This window comes from Lichenostomus cassidix, unplaced genomic scaffold (genome assembly GCF_008360975.1).
Source record: "Lichenostomus cassidix isolate B80296 unplaced genomic scaffold, HeHo_3.0 HiC_scaffold_549, whole genome shotgun sequence".
NCBI classification, from domain to species: domain Eukaryota; kingdom Metazoa; phylum Chordata; class Aves; order Passeriformes; family Meliphagidae; genus Lichenostomus; species Lichenostomus cassidix.
Genome location: NW_028147342.1, coordinates 174,027 through 194,240, shown reverse-complemented (window position 1 = coordinate 194,240; position 20,214 = coordinate 174,027). Strand labels below are relative to the sequence as shown.

Sequence of the window (20,214 nt, the reverse complement as noted above, 5' to 3'; positions counted from 1 at the left end):
TCTGCATTAGGATGTGCTCCTCCCTCTCCTCCCTCCTTGCGTGCGCGCTCCCTCGCTCGCTGCCAACCGCCACGCCGCTCCCCGGAGACGCTGGATTTATTTATTTGATTTTTTTTTTTTTTTTTTTCTGCTGGCTGGCTTTACCTCGCTTGCCACAGCGCGAGGAGCAGGCGGGCGGGCAGAGCGGCTCGGGGATGGTGAATAATTCATCCCCCTCGGCTGCTCCCAGCGCCGCCGGCTCGGCGCTGTCCCTGGGGCTGGAGCAGGTGTAGGGCCGCGGGGGTTTTAGGGGCTCCGAGCCCTTCTCTGTGGGGTGGGAGAAACCCCAAACCCCCCCGGCCGTGTGCCGTTCTGGCTGCTGAGCCTAAATATATCGGCGGGTTACACAATCTAGCCGTAATTGTACAATTATCCATATATATCCACGGATTGCTGTGCCTATAGACAGCCGGGGCTGGCAGGAAATACCAAATTTTGGGATATCGGAGGATCCCCGACCCTCCCGCGAGGGGAGGATGGGGATTCCTCTCAGTGACGGAGCGCTGGCTCGGGGGACAGGGCGACAGCGCTGTCACCTTGGGGGTTTTGGGGTGTCCGAGCCACCTTTGGGGTCACCGAGGGGCTCAGGGCGCAGCCGGAGCCTTTCCCGGGAATATCCGCAGCTCCTGCCGGGGGAGTGACATGGGGGATGTGACACTGGGGATGTGACAGCGACACTCCGGGACCTCCTCCGCCACTCGGGGAATGAGGGGTGCCCGTGTTTTTGGGGGGCTCAGCGGGAACAGGACTCGGGAATGTGCCAGGGACCCTCCAGCCCTTCGCAGAGCTTTTAATGATGTCGGGAGATCAGCGGGGCTGGCCGCAGGTTAATGGGCTGCAATTAACAGAAGAGTAATTAAGGCATTAGCGGCGAAGTGGCATTAGTGGCGTTGATGTCACTATCGATCGGCGAAGCTCCCGCGGGCAGGAGGGACTCGGGGGTGGCATGTCGCTTCCTGTCGCCCAGTTTGTCCCAATTTCGCTGCCGGTTTTGGGGTGAGACTGGCAGAAATCGGTCACACCCTGACCGGGGAGGGAGCCAGGCCGCGAGAAGGATGGATGGAGGGAAATCCGAGGGAGGAGACGCGAGATTTTGAGGGTTTGACGTGGAATTTTGGGGACTGACGCGAAACCTTGCCGATCCGACGGGGAATTTTGAAAAGTTTGGCGTGGAATTTTGGGGGTTTTGACGCGGAAATTTGGGGGTCTGACGTGGAATTGTGGGGGTTCGGCCTGGGATTTTCGAGGTCTGACGTGGAATTTTGAGGGTCTGACGTGGAAATTTGAGGGGTTCGATGTGGAATTTTGGGGATTTGACATGGAATTCGGGGGTCTGACATGGAAATTTGCGGGGTTGACCTGGAATTTGAGGGGTTTGATGTGGAATTTTGCGGGTTTGGTGTGGAAATTTGTGGCTTTGACATGGAATTCGAGGGTCTGACATGGAATTTTGTGGGTCTGACATGGAATTTGCGGGGTTGACATGGAATTTTGGGGTTCCCCCCGGAGGACCGATGGGGACCCGCCCTTCGTCCCCTCCCCTCCGTGTCTCTGCCACCATCAGCTCTGCGAGGGTCACTCCGCGGGTGACAAGGACAGCGGGGACCTCCGCGGATATTCCCGGTGAAAACAGGGAAAGCTCTCAGCCTCGGGAATGGGCAACAGGCTGGGATCTGCCGGTATCGATCCTGTCCCAGGATTTGCCGATATCGATCCCGTCGGGGTCAGTGCGGGTGTCACCGCCGGGCCACCAAAAGGGACAAAAACGCCAATCGATCCATCCCGAGGATAAAATCCCGACGGGAATGCTGGAAGCAGCTCAGACCTTGAGTTTGGTGTTTCCAGCGGCCGCGGGAGGTGGGAATGAGGGATTTGGAGGATTTGGGGGATTGGAGGAGTCCCCGCTGAATTCTGGAATTATTCTGGAATTATTCTGGAATTCCTCACCAGGAGCCAAGCGCAATTCCACAATTCCTCCTCCATCCTTCTTCGGGATATCGCTGCGAATGTCTCGCTGGGAATGTCTCGCTGGGCAAAAAGTGCTTTTTTCCCTCTCTGCCGTTCCTGGAAATGCCGGGAAGGGGCGGGAGAAGCACTCAGCCCTCCATCCCCTCGGCCGGGCTGACCGCAATTACATCTCAATTAACCGAATTACTCCAAATTACCCCCTCTTCGCCTCGGGGAACTCTGCCAGGAGCACTCCGGGGCCTCGGGGCAGGAAGGGCTGGAGGGAGATGGGATGGATCCTGCCGGGAATGGGGGGTTGAGGTTAATTCCGCATTTTCCGAGCTCTCCCCGCGGTGATTCCCGAGGGTTTGGGGGCTGGAAATGGAGCTGGAGAGGATCCAGAGCTGCTCTTTGCCAGCTGAACATCCTCTTTTCCAGGCCAGGACGGGAATTTTGGGAACACCGAGGAGCAGCACAACCCAGGCTCTGGATCTCCCCCTGAGCATCCTCCTTTCCTGGGCCGGGTTGGGAATTTTGGGAATTTATTCCCGATTTATTTATTGGGAATGCAGAGAACCTGCAAAATCCAGGCTCTGTGCTGGAGAGGATCCAGAGCTGCCCCTGAGCATCTTCCTTTCCTGGTCAGGCTGGGAATTTTGGGAATTTATCCCCGATTTATTTCTTGGGAATGCCAAGCCACCAGCACAATCCAGGTTCTGCTGCTTTTCCCACCTGGAATTTGACGGGAATGACTTTCAGGCCCAGCGTGACTTTTGAACCATGTTTTATTATATGTTTAGTGTTTTCTCTATACAAAAAAATCCAGTCTTTTCTTTTTTTTTCATTTTTTTTTAACAGTGATTCAAAAGGAAAAAAAAAAAGATATCTGAGTAGTTTGGCCTTCTCTCGTCTCTCATGCAGTCGGTTTAGAAGTCCTTAAATTAAACTTATTTCCATTTTTTTTTTTTGTCTTTTCCCTGTAGTCCATAAATCTCGCTGGAAACTGAATTTCGACAGCCTCAGCTTTACATTTCTCATCGGAACAGGCGGGGTTAACGCAAAGGTGGTGCTGTTTTTTCATTTTTTAAATTTTTTTTTTTGCTTTTTTGCTTTAAAAAAAAAAAAAAAAAAGCAAATAAATACGTGGAATACTCGAGACCAGCCGGCAGGTCGGACGGAGAGGACGGACGGATCGGGAGATATTTACAAATTAAATTAAAACGAAACACTTCCGGTGCTTTCTGGGGGTGTGAGAGGGAGGAACGGACGGTGGGAATGGGATTTTGGAGGGAGGGCTCTGGGCTGGGGGGTGACATGGGATTTTGGGGGTTTGACATGGGAATTTTGGGGTCTGACATGGGATATGGGGTTTTGACATGGAATTTGGGGGTCTGACATAGGATTTGGGGGTTTGACATGGAACTTTGAGGGCTGACATGGAATTTTGGGGGTTTGACATGGGAATTTGTGGGTTTGAAATAGGATTTTGGGGTTTTGACATGAGAATTTGGGGTTTTGACATAGGATTTGGGGGTTTGACATGGAATTTGGGGGTTTGAAGTAGGATTTTGGGGGTTTGACATGGAATTTGAGGGTCTGACATGGGAATTTGGGGGTTTGATGAGATTTGGGGGTTTGACATGGAACTTTGAGGGCTGGCATGGAATTTTGGGGGGTTAACACGGAGTTTCAGGGGTCTGACGTGGAATTTTGTGGGTTTGACATGGGATTTTGGGGGTCTGACATGGGAATTTTGGGGTTTGACATGGAATTTTGGGGTTTGACATGGGATTTGGGGTTTGACATGGAGTTTCAGGGGTCTGACACAGAATTTTGGAGGTTTGACATGGAGTTGTGGGCTCTGATATGGGATTTTGGGGGTTTGACATGGAATTTCGTGGGTTTGAAATAGGATTTTGGGGGTTTGACATGGAACTTTGGGGGTCTGACACACAACTTTGGGGTTGACATGGAATTCTGAGGGCTCGGCACGGGATTTCGGGGGTCTGACGCGGAATTTTCCGGGTTGACATGGAATTTTGAGGGATCCACTCGGGATTTTGGGGGTCTGACATGGAATTTTGCACGTTCAACATGGATTTAGGAGGTTCAACACAGGATTATGGGTTCTCACACGGGGTTTAGACAATTCTGGACAACCAAATCCTGATTCCTGACTCGAGGACACGCAGACAAGAGCAAGGGACACTACGGATGCCATGGGTGACACTGTGAGGACCAAAAAGCTTCGTTATTCTCGTTAATAAAACAGCTTTTAGTGCAAGAAATAGAAGGTGGTCTCTCTTTTTTTTTTTTGTCTTTTTTTTGTGTGTCTTTTTCCTTTTCTTAATAAGTTTTTTTTTTTTTAATTTTTATTTTTTTTATTGCTTAACTGAAATCTCGGTTGCTGCAAGTAGAGGGAAAGCCTGGGCTGAGGAGGTGACATCGAGGAGGTGACGTCAGGGAGGTGACATCGAGGAGGTGACATCGAGGACCTGACGTCCAGGAGGTGATGTTGAGGAGGTGACGTTGAAGGTGACGTCGAGGTGACATCAGGGAGGTGACGTTGAGGAGGTGACATTGAAGGTGGTGTTGAGGACGTGACATCAAGGAGGTGACATCGAGGAGGTGACATCGAGGAGGTGACGTCTAGAGTGACATCGAGGAGGTGACATCAAGGAGGCGACATCGAGGACCTCACGTCCAGGAGGTGATGTCGAGAAGGTGACATTGAGGAGGTGACATCGAGGAGGTGACATTGCAGGTGGCACTCGCAGCTCTGCTGGGAGCTGTGTGACGAGGAGAGGCTCTGGGATGTGCCACGTTGGGTGGTGGCATTTGAGATGAGACAGGAGAAGGCGGTGGCGTTGGGATGTCCCAGATCTGAGGTGACACGTGGAGTTGGGATGTCCCGGATCCGAGGTGAGTTGTGGATTTGAGATGTCCCAAGTAAGAGGTGACACGTGGATTTGGGGTATTCTGGATCAGAGGTGACATGTGGATTTGGGGTATTCTGGATCTGAGGTGACATGGAGTTGTCATGTCCTGGATCTGAAGTGATATGTGGAGCTGGGATGTCCCGGATTCAAGGTGACACATGAAGTTGGGATGTCCCAGATCAGAGGTTACATGTGGAGTTAGGATGTCCTGGATCAGAGGTGACACGTGGATTTGGGATGTCCCAGATAGGAGCTGGCACATGAAGTTGGGATGTCCCAGATTCAAGGTGACACGTGGATTTGGGGTATCCTGGATCAGTGATGTGGAGTTGGCATGTCCTCGATCTGAAGTGACACATGGATTTGGGATGTCCCAGATCGCAGGTGACATGTGGATTTGGGATGTCCCGGATTCAAGGCGATATGTGGATTTGGGATGTCCTGGATCTGAAGTGATATGTGGATTTGGGATGTCCCAGATCAGAGGTGACACACAGAATTGGGATATCGTGGATTCAAGGGTATACATGGATTTGGGGTATCCTGGATCCGAGGTGACACGTGGAGTTGGGATGTCACACATCAGAGGTGACACATGGATTTGGGATGTCCTGGATCCGAGGTGACACATGGATTTGGGATGTTCTGTATCTGAGGTGACTTGTGGAGTTGGGATGTCCCGGATTCAAGGCGACATGTGGAATTGGGATGTCCCAGATCAGAGGTGACACAGGGAGTTGGGATAGCCTGGATTCAAGGGTACACGTGGATTTGGGGTATCCTGGATCCGAGATGACACGTGGAGTTGGGATGTCCCACATCAGAGGTGACTTGTGGAGTTGGGATATCCCACATTTGAGGTGACACGAGGATTTGGGATGTCCCAGATAGGAGGTAACATGTGGATTTGGGATGTCCTGGATCTGAAGTGATACGTGGATTTGGGATATCCCAGATTCAAGGTGATACGTGGATTTGGGGTGTCTTGGATCAGAGGTGACATGTGGAGTTGGGATGTCCCAGATCAGAGATGATACATGGATTTGGGTTGTCCTGGATCTGAGGTGACATGTGGATTTGGGTTGTCCTGGATCTGAGGTGACTCGTGGTGTTGGGATGTCCCAGATTCAACGGGACATATGGATTTCAGGTATCCTGGATCCAAGGTGACATTTGATTTGGGATATCCCGTTTCTGAGGTGACACACGGATTTGGGATCCGTCACCTGCAGGAAGGCAATGCCGGCAGCAGGGACAGCATGTCCCATCATCTGCTTGGGTTCCTCCGAGCAGCACTCTGGAGTTTGGACCGAAATCCCAGCTTTTCCAGCTGTGACGTCACCTCGGGGAGAAGGACAGCAGCCTCTGGATCAGGGCAGCACAGCGGTGTCCTCTGGTGTCCCGAATTCCCGACGTTCCCGTGGGCGATGTCCCGGAATTCTGATGGAGCCTGGATCCGTCCCCAGGACATGGATGAGGTGTTGGCTCCGAATTTTGTAGGAACAGGAAAAATCTACACCTTTGGGGTTGAACTCGACTCCTGAGAGTGATGGGATTTGGGGTCTGGTGCTGGGATTTAGGGTTTGGTATTGAAATTCAGGGTTTGGCGCTGGAATTTGGGGTTCGGCGCTGGAATTTGGGGTCTAGTATTGAATTTGGGGTCTAGTATTGAAATTTGGGGTCTGGCTCTAGAATTTGGTGTCTGGCCCTTCCATTTTTATTTGTCAATTAAACGTTGGTTCCTGATTGAAGCCCTTGATGAAGGAAGGATTATTTCTCCTGGAAAACTGGAAGTGTTTCCTGCCCCAGACATGTCGTGCAGATCCCACAGAAGGATCCTTGTCCCTGCAGTGGGAATGGGAACATCCCTGCCAATCCTGGGGTCATTATGGGAAGAAGGACCAGGATGTCCCCTCTGGAAGGGGATCGGGAAACCCCAAATCCTGCTGTGGATTCTCCATCCACCCCTCTCCTGCTCCAGGGATGCTCCCGGGACACGGTGTGGATTCATCCCAGCCCTGGCTGTTTTTGGGATCTGTGGGGTCACCCCGTCAGCCATGTGGAAGATTTGGGGTCAGCGCTTTGCTCCCCATACAAACCACGAGTAAAAATGTGAAGCTCAGGATGAGTTCTTAACCTGAATTTTCTTTGGGCTCTAAAACCCCAGGGGAGGAAGTTTTGAGGAAAAATCAGATTTTTTGCTGACACTTTAAAATTTGGAGTAATTTTTGAGTCATTTTTACCCCGAGCTAAGACAGGGCTGTGAGTAACTTACACCAAGTTGTTCATCCACCTTCATCTCCTCCCTCTTCCCATTACTCAGAGTAACCTGGAGTTAGGACTGGGAAATTTATGAGGAAATTTGGGACAAATCCCATTCCTTCCCATCCATGAATTTCCAAATGATGCCAAGAGTTTTCCTCAGGGTTGAGGGATCTGGGATTTCATGGGAATGGCACATCATGGATACCCAACACAGAGCTGTTTCAAGGAATTCCAGCCAAATTCCCAGAGGTTTGGAGGGATTTGGGGTCACCGAGGGTCCTGTGGTCAGCTGGGCCATGGGGCAGTGAGGACTGGGAACGCTGGGAAGATCCCAGATCCAGAGGCTGGAATTTCTCTCTCCTCATTCCCAACGGGAATTTGCCCAAACTCCACGCTGAGGATGGCAGGGAATGGCATTGGGATTGGGATTGGGATTGGGATTGGGAATGGGATTGGGAATGGGATTGGGATTGGGAATGGGAATGGGATTGGGAATGGGATTGGGATTGGGATTGGGAATGGGAATGGGATTGGGAATGGGATTGGGAATGGGAATGGGATTGGGAATGGGATTGGGATTGTCCCCGTGCCCGGGGCTGTGTCACCTTTGGCCTGGGGGGTGTTTCCCTAAAAGCTGGATGGAGCTCTGGGTCCCAAATGGGATCAGTGGCAGGAATGGGATCGGGATCGGGATTGGGATCGGGATTGGGATCGGTGGCAGGAATAGGATCGCTGTCCACACCGAGGGTCACAGCAGAGCTGTCCCAGCCAGGGACACAGCGCAGGTGACAGACAAGGGACATCCCTGTGCCAACTCCCCCATCTCTACCTCGTGATCCCAACCTAAACCCTGGAATTCCTTTGCCGTCGGGTTCAGGGGACAATCGGGGTGGGAAGCGACCTTCGAAGGTCACCAAATCCAACCCCACCAGCTCCATCTTCACCCCGCGTTTGACCCATCAGAGAAGACGACCAAGATCAATGAGAATTATTATTTTAAGGAAGGCATTTGCATTGGATTAATTGGAATCCGTCTCTCCCGCCGGCCCCGCGGGACCCGCAGGGCTCCTCCCGGGATCCATCGGGATGTGGCAAAGTCCCTTTCCAAAGTCCATCCCTGTCGCCGACGTGGCTCCGGAGCAGAAGGAATAACTGCACGAATTTAAATTCCATCCAAAAAAAACCCCTCCATCCTCCTCGGGAAAACAAAAAAAACCAAAAAGAAAGAAACAAAAGGAAAATCCATCCGAAAAATCCATCTTTTCCAAAAGAAATTCCATCTCTCTCTCTCTCTCTGCAAAGGTACCTTTGGTTTCGAAAGTGCAGGAGGTGGGAGGAAGGTTGGAAATCCCTGCCTTCGACCCTGATCCGTGCTGGGAGAGCTGGGAACGCCCCCAGTTATCCCATTCCATCCCAATCCTACTGCTCGGGCGGATCCGAGGCCGTCGGGGGCGCGGAAGCGCAGCGGGAAGAGCGAATTCCCGGGAATTCCCAAGCTGTGTAAGGCATGTGAGGGAGCGCTGGGATCCTGGGAATCTCCAGGAATTTGGGGTCCCACGGTGGCCGGGCTGAGCGGGGCAGGGGGGGGAAAGGCCACTGTCAGGAAGGAGGAGGAATTTTCCTGGGAAAGACGGCGTCCGTCCGGCTGTTCCCGGTTCCCGCGGAAGTGTGGGATCGACTCCGCCGCTCCTTCCCAAAATCCTTCAGGGAGTCCTCCACCCGATCCCGGCGGGGTTTTTTCCATCCTGGAGTTGATTTTTGTGAAATCATTCCAATCTCCTCATCCCGTCCCCATCCCGCTCCTGCTTCCAGGCCCTCTTTGCTACATAGGATTTATGGAGTTGCCTTGGAAAGAAAAGCAGGCGTGGGGCTGCAGCCCCTGAAATTCCTACAAAGCGGATTTCAACCCCAAAAGGGTTTTTTTTTCTGCAGCGCTCGGCGGGCGGGAGGTTCCTCCCTGTCCTTCCAAAAATCCCACAAGTTCCTCCGTGATTTCTTCTCCTCCCGGGATGCTCCTGGTGGGAATGGGGGATGAGCTCCCCGTGGGTTTTCCCAGCCTCAGCACAGATAAATCCCAGTGTCCAGGAGGTGATGGGGATCCTGGAGAGGTTTTTTCAGGAAGGAGCAGTTTTTTGGGAGAGGTTGTGGGCAAGGTGCTGCTGTGAGCATGGACAGCGCGGTGATCCGGTGGTTTCACCCCAAAATCCACCCCAAAATCCATCCCAAAATCCACCCCGTTCCTCCTTGGCTCTGCCCAGGCGCCTCTCACCCCCAAACCCTCTTTGCTTTCCCCCCTCCCCTCTGATCCAGAACCTTCCTGGGAAAATTAAACCCAAAATTTGGAGTTCACTCCTAAAAGAACAGAAAAAAGCCTCGGGGAGCTGAGCCCAGCCTGGAGCCCTCTGGACCGGCCCTGAGGCAACCCCAAAACTGGGGGCAACCCCAAAATGGGAAACAGCCCCCAACTGGGGTACAACCCCGAGCTGGAGAGCAACCCCAAAACTAGGGAGCAACCCCAAAAAACTGGGAAGCAACCCCAAACTGAGGAGCAGCCCCAAAGTGGGAAATAACCCCAAACTGGGGAGCAGCTCGAGCACCTCCTGCCCCTCCAGCCGCCCCAGCCCAGCCCCAATTCCCAATTAATTCCCAATTAATTCCCAATTAATTCCCAATTCCCGCTCCCCTCCTGCCAGCGCGTCCTTTGCCGTTGGCTCTTTGCTAAGGATAAGATGGCATCGGCAGCCGCCTGGGCCGCCTGGCTGCTTAGTTTTTCTTTTTTTTCCCTTTTTTTTTTTTTGATTTTTTTTTGTTTGTTTTTTTTTGCTATTTTTAATCTCTTTTTCTATTATTTCTCTCTCCGTCCATCGCATTTTCCAGTCCCCCTCTCTCTCTCCCCTTCCCCCTCGGATCCGGCAGAACCTCCCGGCCGCTCCGAACCCCGCGGGTTTGTTGGTTTTTTTCCATTTTCCCATCCGTTTTTTTCCATTTTTCCCATCCGTTTTTTTCACTTTTCCATCCGTTTTTTCTTTTCCCCCCGCTTCCCGCTATGCCAAGGAATAAATCGCGTTCACAGGGGAGGTCGCCTCGGAGCTCTCGTTGCCCTCGGTCTCCTCCTTGTCCTTCTTGACGGTGTACTGCCCGATGAACGACCCGTCCTCGTTGAACTGACCTTCTCCTCCTTCCCCGTAGTCCACCAGGCTGTCGTCGCTCTCCTGCTGCTTTATCGTGCCGTCCAGCGAGGTCTGGCTGTTGGGAAGAGGTTTGTTGTCCTCATCGCTGGCGGCGGGAGACAGACAGACACGGCATGGGGTGAGAAACGGGGCGGGAAAGGTTTTTCTCCCGGGAAAGGTGGAGATCCTAAATCCGTCCGGGATGGGGGCGAGGCTGGGAGGAGCTCTGGGAAAATGGGGGTTTGCTGGTGGGGGTGGAGGGGTGGGAGGTGGAGGTGGTTGGGAGTTTTGAATACCCAATTTGGGGGTTTTTTTCCTCAAAAAAAATCAATTTTTTGGACCTCCGTTTCTCAATCTCGATTTCTTAATCTCAGTTTCTCGATGTCAGTTTCTCAATCTCAATTTCCTAATCTCGATTTCTTAACCTCAGTTTCTAAATCTCAATTCCTTCACCTCAATTCCTTTCCTTCAATTCGTTCATTTCAATTTCTGAACCTCAATTTCTAAATCTCAATTCCTTCACCTCAATTCCTTTCCCTCGATTTATTCATTTCAATTTCTGAACCTCAATTTCCTAATCTCAATTCCTTTCCTTAATTCGTTAATTTCAATTTCTGAACCTCAATTTCTAAATCTCAATTCCTTCACCTCAATTCCTTTCCCTCGATTTATTCATTTCAATTTCTGAACCTCAGTTTCCTAATCTCAATTCCTCTACCTAATTAATTCATTCATTTCAATTTCTTAACCTCAGTTTCTTAATCTCCAATTCTAAATTTCTTAATCTCAGTTCTTCTACCTCAATTTCTTAACCTCAGTTCCTAAATCTCAATTAATTTCTTCATCTCAATTCCTTTCCCTCAATTTATTAATTTCAGTTTCTTAACCTCAATTTCCTAATCTCAATTCCTCTCCCTCAATTCCTTAATTTCAATTTCTGAGCCTCAATTTCCTCATCTCAATTCCTTTCCTTCAATTTATTAATTTCAGTTTCTGAACCTCAATTTCTCAATCTCCAATCCTCACACTCCATTCCTTAATCTCAATTTATTCACCTCAGTTTATTCATCTCAACTCCTAAATCTTTTAGTTTCTTAACCTCAATTTTTTTAACCTCGATTTCTCAACGTTAATATTCCAACCAAAACTTGGATCAGTTAAATTCTTTCCCTCTCAATGTTTTCTATCCCCTTGGTTTAGTGATTTGTTCCCAGATTTCCTTGAAAAAATGCATTTTTTCCATGAAGAAATTCAGTTTTTCCTGGAAAAACCATAGGTTTTTCTTGGAAAACACAGTTTTACTTGAAAAAACATAATTTTTTCCTTGGAAAACACTGTTTTCCTTGAAAAAACATAATTTTTTCCTTGGAAAACACAGTTTTCCTTGAAAAAACATATTTTTTTCCTTGGAAAACACTGTTTTTCCTTGGAAAAAAATGCAGTTTTTCCTTGAAAAAACCACATGCACTGTGAGTGGGACACTTTCAGCTTCCTAAACTCCTGGGAATTCACTTTTCCCAGCTGATTTCTATGAATTTTGGGGTTTTTCTCCTTTTCACTAAAAGCCAGGGAGCTAAAAAATAAAGAGTTTGACCCAACAGGGAGGAAAATCACTTAAAAAATTCCTTTTAACTAAAAACTAACCAGGGAAAAGCTGTTTTCCCTCTGGAGGGTTGGGATTGATATCCCATAAATTGAGATATTTTGGGAAGGACGAGAGTGGATTGCTCTAAATTGATATAAAATATTAATTTTTCCATCAGCTATTCCTCCCTTCATGCAAATCCTGCCATATTCCTGAAGATATCCCCGAAATTTTTCTCCTCCCACCTCCATTCCTGTCTTTTCCTGGTTTTTATTTTTTATCTTGGGATTTGCCAGATTCGCTCCACTCCTTTATTTTACCTAAAATCAGTGAAAATATTGGGATTTATTTTCTTTTTTCTTGGCACTCTGCTCGGGCTCTTGAGCTGGGCAAGGTGTTGATTTCCCCTCATTCCCTGGGATTGATTTTCCCTTATTCCATGGGATTAATAGGATTTGGGATTAATTCGGGATCCCGAAGTGGCTTTCCGAGGGAATTCCCTGGAAAAATTCCCACCCACTTTGGGAATCCAACAATCCCAATATTTGACAATTTCTGTTAGATTTCATCGCAATTAAAAGAATTAATTTGTTAGGTCTGGAAGCACCGTTTTTTGGGGAAAAAAGGGGATAATTCAGTGTGGAAGCAGGACTGGTTAGAAAGCCCCAAAAACGCCGAGGAGAGAGCGGCAAAACCCTAAATTCCCAACATCCCTTCCCAAAATTTTTGGGGTGAATCAAGCCAAATTCATAGCCAAATTCATAGGGATTATCCCTATCCAGGGTGGATTTGCAACACCAAATTCCCGCCGGGAATTCCAGGGAATTTCCCCTCTCTCCAGGAGCGTTGATCCCGTTAGCGCGTTGGGAAGGAGCAGCCGTGATCCGTCAGCTCCTGGGTTGGATTGTATTCCCTAAAAACGGATTTTATTCCGTAAAAATGGATTTTATTCCGTAAAAATGGATTTTATTCCATAGAAATGGATTTTTTGGGAGCTCGGCTGAGCCAGGAATTATGGGATCCTGATGGGAAATGTTGTCCTGAATCCCATAAATCCCATAAATCCCATAAATCATTGGGAACAGGGCGAGGCTGGAGCTGGAGGGAGGATTTTTAGGGCTAAGAGCAGCCAGACCCATTGGGATCCAGATTTTGGCTCATGTCCCTTGTCCCCAACCCCTGGGATGCACTTTTCCTTGGAAAACCACATTTTTTCTTGGAAAAATGCAGTTTTCCTTGAAAAACCAGATTTTTCCTTGGAAAAAAACACAGTTGTCCTTGAAAAACCAGTTTTTCCTTGGAAAACCACCATTTTTCCTTGAAAAAAAAACCACAGTTTTTCCTTGGAAAAAGAAAAAAAGCAGTTTGAAAAAAATGTAGTTTTTCCTTGAAAAAACACTGTTTTTCCTTGATTAAAACACAGTTTTCCTTGGAAAACTACCATTTTCCTTGAAAAAACCCACAATTTTCCTTGAAAAAATGTGGCTTTTCCTTGAAAAAAAGCTGTTTTTCTTGGAAAGAAAGCAGTTTTCCTTGGAAAAATCGGCAGTTTTCCTTGAAAAAATGCAGTTTTTCCTTGAAAAAATGCCATTTTCCTTGAAAAAAAATGCAGTTTTCCTTGGAAAAAAACCCCAGTTTTCCTTTAACAAAACGCAGTTTTTCCTTGAAAAAAACGCAGTTTTCCTTGGAAAAATGTGATTTCTCATTGGAAAAACACACTTTTTTCCTGAAAAAAAATCACATGCATTCCCAAGTTCAATCCCGCTCCACCGGGAGGGATCAGCAGCTGGAGCTGGGGGGTGCCTGGCTGGATTTTGGGGCGAAATTCCAACCCCTGGAGCAATTCCAAGCAGGATCTGAGTCTCCGGAAGCCCCGAATTAGCAGGAATTAGAGGGATCTGGTTGGATGTGTTAGGCGGGGGGATTTGGGAAACGGGGAAAAACGGGGGAAATTCTGGCTGTGAAGAAACCAACGGGAGGAGAGGAGGAGGGAGGAGGAGGAAGGAAAATAAAATTCCCAAAAATTAAGAAAAAAGAAGCGGGATGTGCCGGACTTCTGGCAGCACGAGGTCCTACCTTTCAAGAGACCTTCACGGCCCATGTGGATAGACCAGGTGAAAAGGAGGAGAAGGGAAACGGGGAATAAAAAACAGAGAGAAGCAGAAAGAGCCTGATCAGAGAGAGAGAAAAACGAGGAGGTTCTGCATTCCCCCAAAAAAAAAAATTTAAAAAAAATTAAAAAACCCCAAATTTCGGCATTCCTTCGCGGCCTCGTTATACCAAATGGAGAACCATTCCAGGCGGGATTTGGTCCCTCCTGGGAGCATCCTGAGCGGAATGGGGGTGACATCCAGGGGACAGTGGTGGCTCTGGTGTCCCGCAGGCAGCAGGACGAGGGTGGCCAAGTGTCCACCCAGGAATTCCTTGGAATTACCCTAAGGACAAAGCCACACCTTCCCAGAGCTTTTCCGGCGGTTTTGTCCCTCTGGGAAGAGTTCAGTGTCCTCCTGCCTGGCTGAGATGTCCCCTCCTGCCTGCCCTGTGGTGTCCCCTGTGTCATCATCCCGGAGCTGACCCGGAATTCTGACCCTAAATCCGCTCGGCTCTCCCTTCCCGGCATCCAGAGTTTCCAGATTTTTGGTGGGAAATTTGGTATAATGAGGCACGGAGTGTTGTCCGTGGATAACAGTGTCCTGCTTGGGGAAAGAGCTTCCCTGCTCGGGATCACCATTATCCCGGGATGGGAGCAGTGCCGGGATTTCGGGATTTTGGGGTTTTGGGATTTTGGGGTTTTGGGGTTTTGGGATTTTGGGATGAGGAGCTCGGAGAGTGGCATGCACGGGGTGCTGGGGACGTGGGGGTGGTGAGGGTGGCACGGCAGCCATGGGGAGGGGACAGCAGCCGGGATGGGCTTGACTCCTTTTCCCACAGAAATCCCAAAAATCTGGGAAGAAAGAGGCTTTTCCCTGGAATCCTAAATGCTGCCCCAGCCCTGCCATCAGCTCCAGCAGCTCCAGCTTCACCTTCCCTCCTGCCCTCCTGGGATTCTCCTGGGAATTCTGCTGCTCCTCAGGAGGAGAGGGAAAATTTGTGGGTTTATGGGTTTTTTGGGGTTTTTTTTTGTTCTTATTTGAGGGGTTTTTTTCCCTTTATTTACTCCATAAAACTCCATGGATTCCATCCCAGAGTGTTGCTGTCCTTCCCCTCGGAAATTTTGGGAATGGGGCTGTGGATAAAATCGGAGCTCCAGCTGAGCAGGAGGATGGAGGATTGACCCCAATCCTTCCCCTCGGATGGTGTCAGGGAATTGATCAAATCCATTCCAAGAGGTTGGATTCCCTTTGGAATTCCTTTCAGCCATGGATTTTCCCTGGGAAGGGTGGATTGGGGCCAGGAGGGGTTGGCTGAGTCATCCTTTTTGGGGTTTTGGGAAGCAGAGCAGGGAAATCCTCGAGTGCTGCCAGAAGCTCGGCCTGGGGGAATCCCGGTGGGAATGGGGATTTGAGGTTTCCCACAGAAATCCCAAAAAATCTGGGAAGAAAGAGGCTGCCTATCCTGCCTGGAATCAGGGACTGGGGCCAGGCTGTGCCCTGATCATGGCTCATTCCTACTCCAGGAGTGTCCCATAAAATCCAGCCTGGGAAGGGATGGGTTCGGGGCTTTGGGGTTTTGGGGTTTTGGGTTTGACCCCAAAACCTGCGGCAGGACCAGGCTGAGCTCATTCCTGTCTCCCTGTCCCAGTGAGGAATCCCAAAGGAGCATCCCAGGAATCCACAGGTGGGTTTTTGGCCACCCTGAGCAGCTCCAGCAGGGAGGTTTTGGCCCCAAATGTTGTTTTAGGACCGTGAGGAATGCCAGCCTTGCCCTACAGCATCCCACTGGGATCTGTTTGTGTTCTGTGGGTTTTTTGGGAGCTTCGGGATTAATGGAATCCTTTGGAATTAAAAAATTCCCTCTGGAATGGAGTTTCCGTGCCACTGACAAAATAAATATGATCTCCTGCTCCATTTCCCTTCCTGATTCACTTCGTTTCCCCTAAATCCTTCAACAAAACCTTTTCTTTTTCCATCCCTTCCTGCATCCCAAATAAATCCTTCCCCTGCTGGGAATGACGCTGGATTGAATCAACCCCTGGTTTAAATCAGGAGGAAAATCCCTGATTTTCAGCTCAGCTCAGGCGGGAAAGGGAATTTGAATTCTTGAAGGAATTCTTGAAGGAATCCTTTAAGGAATTCTTTAAGGAATTCTTGAAGGAATTCTTGAAGGAATCCTTTAAGGAATTCAAATTAAAACGTCCCAGATTCCCTCATTTTCCAGGTGAGCCCTGGCAGTGGGAAACATGGGAAATTCCTGGAATCCTCCAAGGGGTTTTGGTGGAATTCTGTGGGGCTGGAATGCAGGCAGACCCCAAATCATTCCCTTTTCCTGCTTCCAGGGCTGATCCCAACGGAATTTTGGGAATTTCTCCCCTGGATATTCCTTTATGGGAAGGAGAGGGGTTGAGCTATGGGGTGAAACTGCAGAAATATCCTCAGGGTGGGACAAAATCTGGGGGTTTTGGGGTGATTTTTTGGGGTTTTTTGTGGGTTTTTTATGTGTTAATCAGGATCTGAGCTAATTCCAGAATCCCAGCTCTGCCTGCACTGATCCCAATAAAATGTTGGGAATTTCTCCCCTGGATCCTCCTTTATGGGACGGAGAGGGGTTGAGATTTGGGATGAGACTCCACAAATACCCTCAGGCTGCTCCAAAATTCGGGGTTTTGGGGTGATTTTGGGAGTTTTATGTGCTAATCAGTAGCTGAGCTAATTCCAGAGTCCCAGCTCTGCCTGCACTGATCCCAACAGGCATTTCTCCCATGGATCTTCCTTTAGGATATTCCACAAACACCCTCAGGCTGCTCCAAAATTCAGGGGTTTGGGGTGATTTTTGGGGTTTTATTTGTTTTTTCATGTGTTAAATGGAAGCTGAGCTAATTCCAGAATCTCAGCTCTGCCTGCACTGATCCCAACAAAACTTTGGGAATTTCTCCCCTGGATCCTCCTTTATGGGATGGAGAGGGGTTGAGATTTGGGATGAGACTCCACAAATACCCTCAGGGTGGGACAAAATTTGGGGGTTTGGGGTGATTTTTGGGGTTTTATTTGTTTTTTCATGTGTTAAATGGAAGCTGAGCTAATTCCAGAATCCCAGCTCTGCCTGCACTGATCCCAACAAAACTTTGGGAATTTCTCCCCTGGATCCTCCTTTATGGGAAGGAGAGGGGTTGAGATTTGGGGTGAGACTCCACAAATACCCTCAGGCTGCTCCAAAATTCAGGGGTTTGGGGTGATTTTTTGGGTTTTATGTGCTAATCAGTAGCTGAGCTAATTCCAGAGTCCCAGCTCTGCCTGCACTGATCCCAACAAAACTTCAGGCATTTCTCCCCTGGATTCTCCTTTATGGGAGGGAGAGGGGTTGAGATTTGGGATGAGACTGCACAAATACCCTCAGGCTGCTCCAAAATTCGGGGTCTTGGGGCGATTTTTCAGGATTTTACTCCTCAAGAACTCCAATAGGGTCGCTCTGCTCCCTCTGGGATCTTCCCCAGATGGCCAATTCCAGAATCCCAGGAAAACAAGGAGCATCCCAGCTTTTCGGGAACCGTTTTTTTGGGGAAGAAGGGGCAGCGGGAAGGCGGCAGGAGGAGGGAAAAACCAGGGATCGTTCCGGGGGGATTTGTGGGGTTTGTGGGGGGAAAAGGGGGTGGTGATGGTGGGGAGGGATCCGACATTCCGGGGGATCCCACCTGTAGTCGAAGGATCCGTCCTCCACGTTCTTGTCCTCGGGGTTGAGGTGCTCGTCCTTGTTGTCGCGCACTGGGGAGGGAGGAGAGGATTCCCAGTTAAACCAGTAAGGACGGGAAGGGTTTGGGGAGGAGTTGTGGGGGAGAGCTGAGGGGGAGGAGGTTGGAGAGGGAAAAATTGCAATGGGAAGGGTTGGAAAGGGAGTTACACAGGGTTTACAAAGGGGTTACAAAGGGGTTACAAAGGGTTTATAAAGGGTTTATAAAAGGTTTATAAAAAGGGTTACAAAAAGGTTACAAAGGGGTTATAAAGGATGTGATAAAGGGGTTACAAAGGGGTTACAAAAGGGTTACAAAGGGTTTATAAAGGGTTTATAAAAAGGGTTACAAAGGGGTTAAAAAAGGTTTATAAAAAGGGTTACAAAGGGGTTAAAAAAGGGTTATAAAAAGGGTTACAAAGGGGTTAAAAAAGGGTTATAAAAAGGGTTACAAAGGGGTTACAAAGGGGTTTATAAAAAGGGTTATAAAGGGGTTAAAAAGGGTTACGAAGGATGTGATAAAGGGGTTGTAAAAGGGTTACAAAGGGATTACAAAGGGGTTATGAATGGATTCATTAAGTGAAAAAGTGTTTGAAAAGGGCTTGTGAAGTATTTACCAAGGGTTTTACAAGAGGTTTGCAAAGGGTTTGACAAGGTTTGGGGTTTTTTTTTTTAAAGAAATTTTAAAAATGATTTTTTTATTAGTAAATAACCCCCTGAAAAAAATAAACAATGAATGAAACGATGCTTCTTAAAAATTCATATATCAATTTTATGTGTATAATTTATATATCAATTAATATAGAAATATATTTATATACTCGCATAAAATATAGCTCTGTAATTCTCACCATTGGATTATCCTGGACCTGTCTAAATATTGGGATATAAATATTCCTGTCTCTCACTTGGATATTTCCCAGAACTGGATGAACCCCAAGAATACCAAACCTGTTTAAATTTCGGGAATATCCATTCCCACTGTCTCCTGGATATTTCCAAGGACTGGATTATCCCAGACCCATTCAATTTTCAGGAATTCCCATTCCCGCTCTCATCTGGATATCTCCCACCACTGGATCATCCCAAACCTATTTAAAGTCCGGGAATTCCCATTCCTGCTCTCACTTGGATATTTCCCACCACTGGATGAACCCCAAGAATCCCAAACCTGTTTAAATTTTGGGAATGCCCATTCCCACTCTCACCTGGATATTCTCCACCACTGGATCATCCCAAACCTATTTAAATTCCAGGAATTCCCATTCCCGCTCTCACCCTGTTGTTCCCCACCATTAGATCATCCCAAACCTATTTAAATCTCAGGAATCCCCGTTCCCACTCTCACCCGGACATCTCCCACCACTAGATCATCCCAAACCTATTTAAATTCCAGGAATTCCCATTCCCGCTCTCACCCGGACATCTCCCACCACTGGATCATCCCAAACCTATTTCAGTTTCGGGAATGCCCATTCCTGCTCTCACCTGGATATCTCCCAGAACTGGATCATCCCAAACCTATTTAAATTCCAGGAATTCCCATTCCCGCTCTCACCTGGGTACTTCCCACCACTGGATTATCCCAAACCCATTTAAATTCCAGGAATTCCCATTCCCATCTCTCACCCAGACATCTCCCACCACTAGATCATCCCAAACCTATTTAAATTCCAGGAATCCCCACTCCCACTCTCACCCGGGTACTTCCCACCACTGGATCATCCCAAACCTATTTAAATTCCGGGAATTCCCATTCCCATCTCTCACCTGGATATTCCCCACTACTAGATCATCCCAAACCTGTTTAAATCCCAGCAATTCCCATTCCCGCTCTCACCCGGACATCTCCCACCACAGGATTATCCCAAATATTTTTAAATCCCAGCAATCCCCGTTGCCGCTCTCACCCGGGTACTTGCCGCCGCGGCTCCTCTTGATGAAGCAGACGATGAGCAGGATGAGCACCAGCAGGGCGATGGCGCACATCAGGCCGATGAACCAGCCCTGCGTGGCGATGTCCACCTGGTTCTTGGTGTAAGCTGCCGGGAAAACGGGAAAAACCGTCCTGAGGAACGGAGAAAAACGGGGAGGGAGCGGAGGAGGAGGAGTTCAGGGCGCTGGTTTGGGAATTTTTTTGGGTTTGGGTGTGTGGGTGGTGTTGGCTGAGGGTGGAGCTCATGGGGTTGTGGGTTTTGGTGGTTTTTGGTGGTTTTTTGTGGTTTTTCATGGTTTTTTGGTGGGTTTTGGTGGTTTTTGGTGGTTTTTTGGTGTTTTTTGGTGGTTTTTGGGTGGTTTTTGGTGGTTTTTGGGTGGATTTTTTGTGGGTTTTTTGTGTTATGTTGACGTTCTTCTGGTGGTCCTTTGGTGGAATTTTTTGTGGTCTTTCAGTGATATTTTGGTGTTTCTTGGTGTTTTTTTGGTTGCTTTTGGTGCTTTTATGTGT

At 48.6% G+C, this 20,214-nt stretch overlaps 1 protein-coding gene across 1 annotated transcript in view; it reads right to left on the bottom strand.

The window, feature by feature from the left end:
• Positions 1–8,168: 8,168 nt before the first annotated feature.
• LOC146423376 (neurofascin-like) overlaps positions 8,169–20,214 on the bottom strand; it is a 69,126-nt gene continuing 57,080 nt past the window's right edge. Inside the window, 4 exon segments of the mRNA XM_085044827.1 lie at positions 8,169–10,466; positions 14,022–14,033; positions 17,734–17,803; positions 19,679–19,810. Of these exon segments, the coding sequence (XP_084900953.1) occupies positions 10,235–10,466; positions 14,022–14,033; positions 17,734–17,803; positions 19,679–19,810 (446 nt within the window). The 3' untranslated portion in view covers positions 8,169–10,234.